At 43.2% G+C, this 15,035-nt stretch overlaps 1 protein-coding gene across 1 annotated transcript; it reads left to right on the top strand.

Moving 5' to 3' along the window:
• The first annotated feature begins 12,746 nt into the window (after positions 1–12,746).
• SMIM10 (small integral membrane protein 10) lies at positions 12,747–14,541 on the top strand. The gene has a single exon (XM_019919078.3). It carries the CDS (start codon positions 12,974–12,976, stop codon positions 13,205–13,207), a length of 234 nt encoding a protein of 77 aa, XP_019774637.1. The 5' UTR covers positions 12,747–12,973; the 3' UTR covers positions 13,208–14,541.
• Positions 14,542–15,035: the final 494 nt, after the last annotated feature.

The raw sequence follows: 15,035 nt of genomic DNA, 5'->3' as shown, positions 1-15,035 counted from the left end.
GTCTTAACAACTTTCATATATAACATACAGCAGTGTCGATTCTATTTATCATGTTGTACATTACATCCCTAGTACTTATTTATCTTATAACTGCAAGTTTGTACGTTTCGACCACCTTCCTTCAACCGCCCCCCCCCCCGCACCCCTCCACCCCAAGTCTAATCTCTTCTTCTACTAGTTTGGTACCTTAGTTCTTGATCCCTCTCCTCTGGGAGGGCACAGGAAGGGTTGTTATCATGACAATAACATTATCATGACAATGGGACAGCCCTGATCCCTAGTTAAAGGGAATATGGCTGCTGAGTCAAAGGGTCTCCTAGGCTGAAATACACAGTGTCAGAAATGAGGATGTACAGCGTTAGGCAATGAAACACATTAAAGGTTCAATAGTTGAGCCCAAGTGGGCAGCCACTCAAAATTAAAGGAAATGGAAAGCCTTGTTCACTGGTGCAGAGCTGCTCTCTCCCTCCACACCCTCTGACGCCTCCCTCCTCCTCTACCCAGATTTCAGCTGCTTTAAAGAACAAAAAAGGGGAACTTGCAGGGGGAGGGACTCAAACTTCTATGACCTTTGGCAACAAGCGTCCAAGTCACCATCCTACCCAGTCCTTTGGCTGGAGAGGGCACTGGGCGCACAGGTGGCCAATGGCCTTGAGGTCTCCAGGGTGGAGCTCCTGGGACTAGAAGCAAATGAGAAAAAGCCTCCAGCTATTCCCTTCAGACTGGCCTCCTCCAGTCCCCTGCCCCTCTTCCCTCCTCCCACACCTGGGACTGCCCCGTGAAGATGCTAAACAACCTGGTCTGTGTTCCCAGAGGGAACAAAAAGAACTAAACTCAACTGTTAGAGCTTGAGTAAAACTATAGATGAGGGAAGACAGTTCAAGTGATCTTGTAGTTAGAGCCCACTGTGCCAATTCAACCTACTGATGAGAAAATGTATAAGGTAATTGATGTGTTAAATGCTTGTACTGTACCATAAATGCTCATAAAGAGTCAGAGGAGGGACCTATCTCCCTGGCGGTCCAGTGGTTAAGACTCCGTGCTTCCACTGCAGGGGGCGCGGGTTTGATCCCTGGTGGGGGAATTAAGATCTCACATGCTGCGTGGGGCAGCCAAAAAGAAAAGACTCAAAGGAGGTCCTTCCATTCAGGGCATTGACACAAGTAGAAAGGTGCTACTGGGACAAACGCCTGCTGTTTGCCACCTGTGTGTGTCGGGGGGTGGGGGGTGGGGTGGGGAGGGGTGCAGCATTTGCTGTGAGTACCTTTATCCTCTGATGTCCAAAGTTTCTATGGTATAGATGACTTCAGAATTCCTCCAGATCAACAGCCCTGACTGCAGTGTTATCACACTTGTGCTCAATGGGCAGAATTCAAGGCTGTTCTCATAAATCTGGTCAACCCTTCCCTTGATGAAATTTGTTATACTTTTACTGACTCTGGGGCTGTTGCCAATGGCTGGCCATTGGATCTGTCAGTTGAAAGACTGCAGACTACCCCCTCTCTTGGGGGTCGTAAACTGTGGAAACACAAACTGTGGGTGTTGATGGGACTGCCTGGGTCACTCACAGGGATGCCCACGGTAAAAGTCTCTTCTTTGAAGAGACCAACTAAATAAAATCAAGCAGCTGATCAAGCCCACACTGCCGGAATGCCATCAGACATGGCAACACATCTGGCATCGGGGACTGGGCACAAACTAAAGGACTCTGCTTCTGATGCAGAAACCACTACTATGTACCAGACTTGTGACTCTTGCCAAAAGGTGGCCTGTCTTGCAACAATGGCGGCCCCAAGGCATGGGGCATTGACCCTGCTCCCTCCTGACAGATTGCCTACCTCAGACCTTTGACTGTCCGCCTCAGTGCTACCAATGGTCTCAGCACTTTTGATACTTTTCAAGTTGATGTGTTGCTGTTTCAGTCTGATCAGCTGACTCCAACCACACCATACGGCCTTTGTGAGTCTTACCTGTGTCATATTTTCAGTTCTCCAGCCCATTTGCAGCATGACAAATGGTGCAGCCTTTTTTTTTTCTCTCTCAAATGTTACCGAGTAATGGGCCAATAGTCAAAGTATTTGATGAACATTCCACACACCCTACCATCCATTAGTATCTGCTATTGTTAAGCATTGGAACGACTTCTGACTCTACTTCCGCTTGGTCCACACACCTTAGTGGGGCAGTTTGGTCACTGAATGCAGCTATCCCCAGAAAGAGATCTCTTGACTGCCTCCTGTGCAATGACCAGGATGAAAGGTCTGGAAACAAGCAAGGAGGTGATTGGAGAAAAGGTGAAGTTATAGGTATTGGGATGGGACACGCCGATCATGTTGCAGAGGAGGGAAATTACCAATCCCCAGCACTTTGGGAGAGAACACCTTAAACGTTGGGAGGTACAAGGATGGAGGGAGGGCAATTAATGTTGTCTTTGACTCCTGGATCTAGCTAGCATTGTCACTTGAGTCATGCAGCAGCTGCACTGGCAGTCTGACCTGCTGCTGAATTTTGTAATCCCCTTCCATGTGCTATGAATTCAGAAAAACTCACATGGTTATGACAGGTCTAGAAATATTTTGTTATTCCTGATGCCATCAGTGGCAGCGCCTGAAAGTGAACATGTATAAACACATGATCCTGTACAATGTTGTTTCAATCTAGCTCCAATCCATATGTTTCTCTTGACATTCAAGTGGCCTTGGGTCATGCCAGGTATGAAGATTGAGGCTGCAAATACTTGGTGACACTGCCCATGTGGCGTAAGGAAACCAATATAAAGGCGACAACAAATCCTGAACTGTTCCCCTTCGGGTTTTATATGTTTGTATGTGGGAGAAAATGAGCCACGGACCCTCTCCATTGGGAATAGAGACTGCTTTATGGACCATCTATTCCCCCTTATAATTATTGGCAATGATATCAAAGATCATCACGATGTCTAAACTCCCTTTTGTGGGCTGTTATGGATAATCGTCTGGACTGAGACTCTATTCTTACTGTCTAAAAGGAGACCTAGTGTTCCCCGCTAGGACTTATTCAGAGTTGGATGAGACCGGGACTCTGGGAGGGGTGGATGAGGTCACTGCTGCAAGGTGGTCTCATCCTGCAGCTTGGAGTTCTTTTGAAAATAGTTTATGAGACAAATTCAACAGATTTGATCCCAGACTCTCTGGGTCAGATTAGAGTGGCATACTCATGCAAAAATTCAAATTTGGCCAAGAATGTGTTGGGCTGCAGGGTGGAATGTTGGGAGAGAGGACCACCATGGGCCGCTAGTGCCCTTGCACATTTTTCTGATGGGCGTGCCAAGACTGGAAAACCCTGATTGCCCTTTACCTGGCCATTTCTTGTGATTGTGTTTTCATCACTGCAAACAGCCTTGAGGAATGAGGTGACATCTTCCCCTAGACAGAGAGGGCTTGTTTCCACTTGTTATAAAAGCAATGAATCCCCCAAGCCCAATGTCCCTCTCCTGTAATGTAGCCCCCTGCGTGTCCCAACATCCATGACAGAGCCTTTGCATCACTCCGTGGGACTTAGGGGGCATGACTTTTTCCAGGAGTAATAAGGCCACCTGTCTCAAACCCAGGAGTCTTTTGCCAGTATCCACGAAACTGTAACAGGTTAACTTTTTATCTTCTAAGTATGGTAAAATCTCATATCCTATCAAATTCTTGACAGTACCTTGTCTTTTCATTTCCTTAACAGTGACTTTTAAAGAACACAAATTTTAAATTTTGATAAAGTCCAATTCATCCTCTTTTTTTTTGGATTGTGCTTTTGTGTCATGCTTAATCACTCTGCCTAATCCCAGGTCACACAGATTTTTTTCCTGTGCTTTCTTCTAAAATTTTTTATACTTTTATGTTTTACATTTAGACTTATCGTCCAGTTTGGATTAATTTTTTAATAAAGTATTATTTTTAAGTCAAGATTCAAGTTTTCTTTTTTTTGCCTATTGATGTTCAATTGTTTCAACATATTTGTTGAAAGGTTGTCCTTTCTCCACTGAATTGCTTTTTCATCTTTGTAAAAGTCAGCTAGCCGTATGTGTGTAGGTCTATTTCTGGGCTCTCTTCTGTTCCATTGATATGTGTATTTATCTCTTCTTCAATACCACACTGTTTGATTACTGTAACATTATAGTGTAGTAATTTAAAAAGTAAAATAGATAAAATGCAAGCATAAGACTTGATTCTCTTTATATTACAGAATGTGTTTCCTGCAATGTGGAACGGAGTGTAATTCATATCCTATACTTTATGGCATCATCCATCACATACTGCACACAAACATATAAACTAGCGAGTTCCTTAAATAGTAAATAGCTAGATAGTTGGGTTATAAATGCTTCATATTACGCAGAAAACTTTGGTGGATTATATAGACTTTTAAAGAGTCTTTTAGTAACATTTGGGAAAATTGGTTTGGGTGAGCTAAGAAACATTACTTTCCCCACTTAAATTAATAAAAGATAGGCTTCTGCTATCCAAAAATGCGGTATCCAACATATTTTCAGTAACAGATTAGATTTAAATAATGATGAGTGTCTATTCAATCTTTTTCCACACTTGAAGTTCTAAATAACAACGACAGCAACAATAAGATTTTCCATTTCCATACGCCTTGTACAAAACAAATCACACTCAACTTCTCCCCAAAAGAGGATGCCCAAAGTCTTACAAGTTACCACACCCAGCTCTAAATTTAGGATTGTTGACCCATGTTCATTCCTCTTTAAGTTCACCATAATCACGTAATACCCACAACACGCACACACACACACACCCAAAAATAAGGAAAAAAGAAAATATGAACAGCTACTTCCATTTTGTTTCTGAAACTAGTCACAAAGCCATAGTTGGTATTTGTAACTTATTTCTTCCATTACTCTTTCCATTTTCTCTTGCTCTCAGCCAGTTTCTCAGCTATCAAGTTCTCTTTGCTTGGCAGGCTGAGATAAAGCTTCATTACTGAGAGGTTTGAGTCCTCAGTGGTCCTGCCTATGTGATGTTGCTGTAATCTTTCATTAACTTTGACCACTGAATGTGGCAGTGTTAAGAGGAGCCCCAGAGTCTCAGACTTAATTCTCCCAGCCTGCATTGTGTAAGAGCAACCAAACACCCCCTTGATTATCAGGATCAATCACACCAATCAAACCCATATTTTGCCTGTTGGACCAGTGACGCATGTAACTCAAATGGCTAGGTTGTGGTCTCAACAATCTGTTCGATGGAATCATTGTTGTTTCTTCCGGTAGACTAATAATCAGACCTTTAAATCAGCAGAGGCCAAAATCAAGGGGACATGAAGAAAATACTTGCAAATGGATGCTGAATAGGCAATTCACCACTCTAGATGATGGAGGATAAGGTATGACCAGTGTGAATTCTGTTTAGCCCTTTCTTGCCTTTTGCTGTAAAATGAGTTCCTTAGCAGTGTGTGTGGGCTATCATAATTGTGAGTATGCCCATGAAAGTGGTTCTGGCTGCAGTGTTGTAGTAAGAAAAGGCAAGTCCATACTCCCATCCCTTCCATGATGGAAAGGGTCCAATGCAATCAACCTGCCACCAGATGGCTTGTTGGAGCCCCCTCCCACCCCAAGGAAATGGTGCGTATTGGGAATTTGTTATTGGCCTCTGCTATTGGCAGGTCAGAGTTGGACATTCAACAGTTCTGATAGCTACATCAGCCTTGGTGAGGGGACATCCATGTAATTGAGCCTATGCAGAGCCTCTGTCCCTGCAACCACGGCCACTTCGCACATGGGCCCCTGAGCAAGCTTCAGAGTGGGGCTGGCTGACATTCTTAGGTAAGTCATCTTGTTCACATGATTATTGAGAGCCTTCATCACAGTTGATGCCCTCTGTTGGGCATTTATATGGAACACAAATGTATTCATACTCTGTGGCCATTCTTAGACCACATATGACTTCTCCCAAACCTTCTTGTCACCAGTACTACAGTTTTTTTCTTTCCAAGTTCCTGAACATCAGACAGTGTAGAGCCATACCATAGGCAATTTCTCCTTCCAAGCAAACTGAACAACCAGATATACCACTTGAAATTATGTTCTCAGGGAAGATTTTACTTTTTCACTGTCTTTCTGGGCTACTCCTGTGTGGGGCTGGGATGCCACAGCAATATGCTTCCAGCTAATGCCCTTATGTCAAAGCTGTACATCAACAGATTCCTGACTGAGTAAAGACATCCATCCTCACCAATGTGGGTGGGCATCAGCCAATCCCTTCAGGGCCCAAAAGGAACAAAAAGGCAAAGGGAGAATTATCTCTCTTCTTGGGCTGGGACATCCATCTTTTCCTGCCCTCAAACATTCGATGAAGCTGCTGGTTCCTAGCCTTCGGACTCCAGGATTTACACCAGCGCCCCTGGTTCTCAGGCCTTTGGATTTGGACTGAATTCTGCCACTGGCTTTCCTGGTTCTCCAGCTAACTGACAGCAGACTGTGGAATTTCTCAGCCTCCATAACTGTGTGAGAAAATTCCTATAATAAGTCTTCTCTTATATAGATCTATATATATCCTATTGGTTCTGTTTCTCTGGAGAACCCTGACTAATACAACTGGATATAAAGAGGTCCCCTATATTAGTTTGCTAGGGCTGTCATAACAAAGTACCACAGACTGGGTGGCCTTAACAACAGAAATTTATTTCCTTACAGTTCTGGAGGCTAGAAGTCAGAGATCAGGGTATCAGCAGAGTTGGTTTCTTCTGAAGGCCTCTCCTCTGCCATCTTCTCAATGTGTCTTCACATGGTCTTCCCTCTGGGCCTATTTGTGTCCCGATCTCCTCTTCTTATAAGAACACCAGTCATGTTGGATTAGGGCCCACCTCAATGACCTCGTATAACCTCAATTACCTGTTTAAAGGCCTTGTCTCCAAATACAGTCACATTCTGTGATATTGGGGGTTAGGACTTCAGCATATGAATTTGGGAGGGGCACAATTTAGTCCATAATGGTCCCCATGAAACCGTAAGTGCGGATGGGCAAAGGGAAGGCAGTGTGGCAGGTATAGGCACACTGGAAGTGTGAGCCACTGCTCATGTACCTTACTTGCACCTTCAGAACCTGTTCAAGGCCAATCCACATATATCATTTCCATTTCAAGAGCCCTCTGTATTCTTCACTAGCCAAACAGGTACATCAAACAGGGATGTGATAGGGTTCACTACCATGGAATTTTAAAGTCTTGATGGTGGCCCCAATTTCTGTGAGTCCCCCATGCCTGCAATATTGGTTTTGGTTTACTATTTTGACAATATAATGGTTAAGAGCATGGACTCTGGAGACTGCTTCTGGTTTAAGTTCCAGTTTACCAGTTATTAACTGGTGACCTTGGGCAAGCTACTTAAGCTTTCAATGCCTTAATTTCCTTTTCTGTAAAATGTGTACAATAATAGTACTTACTTTGAAACTAACACGATATTGTAAATCAACTATACTTCAATAAAAAAACAAATTATAAAAAAATAATAATACGTAAAAAACAAAACAAAACAAAAGATAGTACCTACCTTGTAGTGCTGTTTTGAGGAATAATGTGTTAATGTATGTAAAGTGCTTGGAAGAGTATCTGGCATGTAACAAGTGCTGTATTCATGTTGGGTGTTACTGCTACAAAATTGGAAAGGAGGATAAGTTCCAGGTTTCCACCTGGCTCTTCCTAACAGAAAAATTCTTTCTCCACAGGTCAGGGAGCCAATTGGGGTGTTTTGCCAGTTGCTGGTTTTACCTGTTACAACTTTAAACCCAGGAACTGGGCACATTACCAGAGAGTGGGTTTGCACACCTTCCTGGCCCACCATGAGCTGGATTTAGGCCAAAACTCCATTTATCGCTTGACATTCATTAACCCTCACTCTGACTGTGGGCACCAGTGGTGCTCTGAATCCCCAGGATGAGTGCTAGCTCAGAGCCGTTGTCTAATAATCCCTGGAGAGTGTGAGGATTTTTATCTCTCCTCTGCACAGTTACCTTGGGAAATGCTGTGGGTCCTTTGGGGGGTAACTAGGAAGATTTACAGTACATAATTCCAGTGTTACCATAGCATCCTTCCTCAAGGCTCCCAGTCTCCCCTTCCTCCTAGGGACCCTGGATATACAACCTGAGGGGCTGTGACACTCTATAATGGTGCCCCAACTTTCTGTTTGCCAGAATTCTTTTGGTTAAATGGGTCATGCTTCTCTTTCAGTCCTAGGGGCCCCATGATTCAAGTAATTACCACCAAAGATCAAATCACTCAAAACTTAGAGCCTTAAAACAACCACCATTCATTTAATGGACAATTGTTGGGGGTTGGCAACTTGGACTGGGCTCAGCTGAACTATTCTTCTGCTTGTGTCAGCTGGACTCTCATGTGTCTGTCATCAGCTGCTGCTAGCAGTCCTGGTGACACTACTTCTAGGCGTTGGTTGGCTGCCATTTGGGGATACAGGGATAACTGGGTCATGTGTCTCATCATCCAGTCTGGTGGCAGCAGGTTTACAAGAGTAGCAAGAGGCCAGGTCCCAATGCATAAGCACTTTTCTAGCTTTTGTCTGCACTATTTTTGCCAATGTCCCATTGACCAAAGCAAGTTAGAAGGTAGCTTCAAGAGAAATGAAACAGATCACCTCTTGACAGATCTGCAATGTCAATGCAAAGTTATGGATTCAGGGAAAAGAAACATTTGTGGCGATTTTTTCTCTGCCACAGGCACCAATCCTCCTCCCCCCATTCTGGAGCCCTAGCCCTTTGCAGGCAGATCACTCAATTTCTTTAGAGAAACGCTGTTCATTTGCATCCAGGAGATAAAACTCTCCACTGGTGATGGAGGAGGGGAAGATGGTGGAAGTAGAGCCCAACTTATTCAGCCATTTTCCAAATAACTTTTAAACTAATCTTCTCCTTTTACCTCATCCTCCCATGTCCACTCTCCATACCTGGTCCTTCTTCCCCCAAAGTAGCTCTGCTTCTGCTGCAACCTTTGCCTGAGATTTATTTTTCAGTTTGAGCCAATCTGAATTCACTCCAGTAATTTATCAGACACTTTGGGCCACTACCCTCACCCCTTCCACTAATTTTATGAGTGAATTTACCTTGCATTTCTTTATAATTTTTTCTATTTGTTTTGGAAAGGTAAACACCTTTGTTCCATTCAGTGTCTTCTACTCAAAAGCCTCTCATTAAAGTTAAATCTATTATCTCTGGACCAATATAGCAGTTAAAAACGTTATATTCCTCCCATACATACTAAGAGTGGGTGATTCAGACAGAAGAATCAAGGCATATGCGCTCTATTGTGGGAAAGAAGAGCTAAAAGATTGTACAGTTTCCCAAAAACAATAACTGTGGCCTATTACAACTATTTTATATTCGTGATGTATGGTGTGAGGGAGAAGGAAGCATTAATTCCTTTGTTTAATGCATTACCTGAGGCTGTTTTGTGTACTCTAGGTCTCTCCTAAAGCTGGGGTTGAGATTTCATCATTTTCTGGCTGCTTGTGCTGTTCTGCCTGCCTTAGGCAATTTTTTTTTTTTTTTTTTTGCGGTACGCGGGCCTCTCACTGTTGTAGCCTCTCCCGTTGCAGAGCACAGGCTCTGGACGCGCAGGCTCAGCGGCCATGGCTCACGGGCCCAGCCGCTCCGTGGCGTGTGGGATCCTCCCGGACCGGGGCTCGAACCCGTGTTCCCTGCATTGGCAGGCAGATTCTCAACCACTGCACCACCAGGGAAGCCTTGCAAAAATTTTAATATAAAAACGAGCAAAGGGACCAGAGCTTGGGCAGCCTGAGGGGCAAGGAGACAGAGGGGAAGAGAGGGGAAAGTTGCTTAACTCGCCTCTTCCCTGCTGTTGCCACTGTCCCGGGCTCTCTAGGACCCTTTAGTCTGCATATTAGTTGAAAGCCCTCCCTCTGCCTTCCAGTCAGTCATCCAGTCCGCCGCACCCTCCTTCCTTTTGAAGCCACTATAAATGACCAATGAACATAATATTCAGACTCAACTGTAATCAAATATAAGCAAATTAAAATAATTAGAATAATTATTTGCTTTGCTTTTCGATTAGAGATAATAAAATAATACATCATAATAATATGGGTGAGGGTGTGGAGAAATGGACAGCCTCATACACTGCCTGAGGGAGTAGAAATTGGTACAACAATTTTTACACGGAAATTGGAAATACTGATTAAAATTAAGACTTCAAATCTTTTTTTAGCTTGTCCAAATGTTTACATATATATATATATATATATTCAATTGAAGTGTAGTTGATTTAGAATATTGTGTTAGTCTCAGGTGTACAACAAAGTGATCATATATATATATATATATGTATATATTGTTTTTCAGATTCTTTTCCATTGTAGGTTATTACAAGATACTGAATATAGTTCCCTGTGCCACACAGGTCTTTTTTGTTTATCTCTTTTATATATAGTAATGTGTATCTGTTAATCCCAAACTCCTAATTTATCCCTCCCCTTCCTTTCCCCTTTGGAAACCATGAATTTGTTTTCTATAAGACTGCAAATCTTTTTTTAAAATTTATTTATTTATTTTTGGCTGTGTTGAGTCTTCATTTCTGTGCAGAGGGCTTTCTCTAGTTGCGGCAAGCGGGGGCCACTCTTCATCGCGGTGCGCGGGCCTCTTACTATCGCGGCCTCTCTTGTTGCGGAGCACAGGCTCCAGACAGGCAGGCTCAGTAGTTGTGGCTCATGGGCCTAGTTGCTCCGCGGCATGTGGGATCTTCCCAGACCAGGGCTCAAACCCGTGTCCCCTGCACTGGCAGGCAGATTCTCAACCACTGCGCCACCAGGGAAGCCCAAGACTGCAAATCTTTTGAAAGAGTAGTTCCTTATATACAAATGTGCAATGAAATCTGCACATATGAATAATGTCTAACCTCGCTAGTAAACAAAATATGCAAATTAAAATGAGATAGCATTTTCACCCTATTAGAAGGTCCAAGATTTAAAAGAACATCGATGCTCATTATTATGAAAGTTGAGGATGTTCATGGATACCTTAGTACAAGCTGTGTGAAAGACAGTTTGACAGTATGTATCAAAATCATTAAACAGGTGAAAACCTTTTGATACAAGAATTCCACCTTTAGGAATGTATCCCAGGGAAATATCAGAGACATGTACAAAGATATGCATGCAAGGATGTTAATCTCAACACTGTTTATGATCGTGAAAAATTTGAAACCATCCAAATATCCTTCCGTTAATTACTGGCAAACCATAACGAATAATACACCGTATTATTGATCATAAGGAATCAATATGGAGGGACTTCCTTGGTGGTGCAGTGGTTAAGACAAAGGAGCCCAGGTTCGATCCCTGGTCAGGGAACTAGATCCCACACGCATGCTGCAACTAACAGTTCGCATGCCACAACTAAGGAGCCCGCCGGCGCAACCAAATAAAGAAAGGAATCAATATGGAAATATAAGCAAGATACATCATTATTTTTAAAAACAACTGTCAGGGCAGTGTGTTAGTACGGTTTCATTTTTGTTTTACAATTTGTGTGTGGAATATGTATATATGCCTTGCTTATTAAATATGCAAATAATTGATTAAAACATATACCAAGCTGTTAATAGTCTTTCTTTCGGGGGGTTATGATCCTAGGAACTTTACTTTTCTCATAATATATACTTAAGTTTTAATGTTTTACAAGCAATGAGTAAAACAATAATAAAAATTTAAGAAATTTAGAAAAGTTGCTCAGCTTCTCTGATAAATAAAAGCAAATTAGAAGAATAATGAGATGTAATTATTGTCTATGATGTTGAGGAAAAAAAATTCCAAGATTAACACTCAGTGTTGAATAGAGCCCTCATCTCTAAACTTCTTTGATTAACCACATGTATTAGTAAAACTTTTTGACCTCAAACACTAAATGTATATGCTTATGTGATTGTTTTTTATAAATGAAGATGGGATCATGTTATTCATCCTCTTCTGCCACTTGCAAATCCATGTGTACAGTGATGCTCACTGCAACAATTTTTGGCATAAGAAAAACTGGAAACATTCAGAGCGTCCATCAACAGGGGATTTGTTAAATGAATTATTGAACATTATTAGTCAGCATATGTATTGGTGTAATAATCCGTCGTCAAAGTGAGTGAGGTAGTTGTACATTATTGACACGGTAAGAGCACTGTATCAACACATCACATCTGGAAGTACATACAGGAAACGTAACCTCAGTTCACGGCGGGGGAGGGGTGAGGAATTGGGAAGCTAAGCAGGGAATTTGCTTTCCATTGTTCTCATTGTGCTGCTGACAATCTCTAAAAACTTGTTTGTATAACTTTTCCCATTAGCAGAATACTACAGATGTAAAGCAAAAGCAAAAATAAGACGCTTTAAGGAGTAAAACAGAATGCACACATCTTAAAGTTAAATTAGTGGGTTTGGTGTATTTGTACTAGCTCACAATTGAGGATTGAAAAAATTCCTAAAGGGATTTGAGGGAACAGGAAACGCGTTCACGCTTTGAAGCTGCTCAAGATCGTGCTTATGAAGGAACATTTCTAACGTTTTGAGCAAGTTTCGTTTTGCTTCCGTTAAAATTTAAAAATTAAAAAAAAAAAAAGACCACCGGGGTCAGGAAGCTATGTCTCCCGGGTGCACTGCAAGCCCCGCCCCCTCCCCCTGTTCCCCCTCCCCCCGGCTCCCCCCCCCCACCTTCCCCTCCTCTCCGTCCCGGGGCTCCTGATCCCTGGCGCCCAGCCCGACCCCGCCCCGCGCGGCCCCGAGGCCACTTAGCCCGGCGGCCCGGCGGGGCACCAGGGACCGCGGTGGCCCGAGCGCAACCAGAGGAGGAGGAGGGTGCCCTCCGTGCAGCGCAGCTCGCATCTGCGGCCGCGCGATCCACCTCCCTCGCCGATTCCCCCGCGTGCGTCCCTCTGTCCGCGGAGCCGGCGGGAGGCCCCGGGCTCTGGCCGCTGTATGGGAGGCCAAACCAGACCGATGGCGGCGGCGGCGGCGGCGGCCCTCTCGGGCCTGGCGGTGCGGCTGTCTCGCTCGGCCGCGGCCCGCGGCTCGTACGGCGCCTTCTGCAAAGGGCTCACGCGCACGCTGATCACCTTCTTCGACCTGGCCTGGCGGCTGCGCGTGAACTTCCCCTACTTCTACGTCGTGGCTTCAGTGATTCTCAACGTGCGCCTGCAGGTACATATTTAGAGCAACTAACTCTGTGGCATTGGGGGGTGCCCAGCAGGATGGCTGACCTCCACCCACCAGTTCAGCCGCCCTAGAGCAAAGCGACCAGCTCGCCTCGCGCACACAGACTTGCCGGCCTGTCTTGCCAGTTGCCTCGTCTTTTCATATAAATGCGCCGCTAGAAGTCATTTGCAGAAAGCCTGCAGTGTAACCAAAAAAGCCTAAGATATAATGAAAAGTTGAATCTCAAGGAAATAGCTAATTCAAAGAACAGAACCTAAAAATCTGAAAATCCTCAGAAATATTTGAGAAGTTCTTGCATCCATAAAACAAAAGACAGCACCGAAGGCAGGGAAATGACAATAAGCACAGGATGCCCTAAGGGGGGAAAAAGGAAAAGTTACCAACAACTTAAAAAAAGATAAACTGTACAAGAGTGGTCCAAATAGGAGGCAAGTCCTCCAAATTAGAAAAAGAAATGAATAGACTTCCGACTGAATGGAATCGATTCTAGGCGACAGAAATTTATCGCATGATCCGGAAGGCATACATTTCTTCATCCTAAAAGAAACAACAACGGCAAACAGAACCTACTGGGAAAAACAAACATTTCAAACTGTACAAGGAGAGCATGCTTCACATATGAAGCAACCTCAGACGTGGCCTGTTTTTCAACCGTTGCCTGGAGTGTGAGAAAGGGAATCTGAACACCGGCACGTGGATCCAGCCTCTGCAGTCACAGAAAATCCAATCATAGCGTTCAACTTTGCTATTCAGTGAACAGTGTTTAAATAATCATTACAATGGAAATATTAGTTATGCTTTTTCATTTTTAGAGTAAATCACTAGGCAACCAGGGGAGACTTAATTATAGTTATAGAACAGAGTGGGAATGTAAACCAACTTTGGCAAGTACAGGCAACAAGTTGGCAGGCAGAGAGGAGGAAGTGGAACAGTGGTGTTATTCTCCTAAACTAGGAAGTCCAGATACTGTCTCTAGTTGAAAGAATAAGACAGATTTAGGGGTTAGATTTTTAAAGTGAACAAGGTAACCAACAGAAGAATTAAAAATAGTGATATATGGAGGGGGGGAGGAAAACCAAGGGGACAGCAGGAAGTCAGCAGAAAATGCCTCATGTCATCAAGTTAAGAAATAGTAAGAAAAGCATATTATTAGGAAAAATGGAGTTAACCTCTAAACAGACATGTAAAAGCTTTTGCCTCTGGGTTGGGAAAGCAAAAGTTGAGAAGGGTGGGTGGGGATTTACTGCTTTTCATTATATGTCCTTTTGTACTGGTTGATTTTTCTAAATCCTTTATATGCATGTATTACTTTGATTAAAAGTTAAAACTTATTAAAAATGAATTTACTGCAATTAGAAGGAAATCTGGGGGAAGGGGGGTTGGGGAGTGGTACGTGAGTCCAGGTAGATTCTGCCCTCCTATCTTTCTGCAATAGTGGATGCATATCCTAAAATGTTCCTGAATGATCGCATGAAATATGATTTCCTTGCTTTCCAAGCAAGCCATAAGACCATAAGGAAATGCCTCATGAAATGGCCAGTAATCTTCAGGTGGCCCAGAGCTTCCTTACTCTATGTAACTTTTCACGAGCTAACGTCTGCAATGTCATAGTTAAAGTAAAAACAAAAAGTGTGATTTAATTTTTCAAAACTGAAAAATTTAAAAACTGAAAACTTGGACAAGTACCCCGTGATGTTTAGACAAGGTTCTTACATTTTAATATTGATCATAATGGCAAGACAGAGGAAATAAGCTAAATATACAACGGGAGCTTGGCTAAATAGAAATAGTCCGTCTATGTAATGGGATACTATGTAGCTATTAA

The sequence above is a fragment of the Tursiops truncatus genome, chromosome X (assembly GCF_011762595.2).
Source record: "Tursiops truncatus isolate mTurTru1 chromosome X, mTurTru1.mat.Y, whole genome shotgun sequence".
Taxonomy (NCBI): domain Eukaryota; kingdom Metazoa; phylum Chordata; class Mammalia; order Artiodactyla; family Delphinidae; genus Tursiops; species Tursiops truncatus.
The sequence above is the reverse complement of the archived record's forward strand: the minus strand, read 5'-3'. Positions and strand labels throughout refer to the sequence as shown.

Coding starts and splice junctions, on each gene's coding strand:
- SMIM10 (XM_019919078.3), top strand. CDS start 12,974: ATGGGAGGCCAAACCAGACCGATGGCGGCGGCGGCGGCGGCGGCCCTC.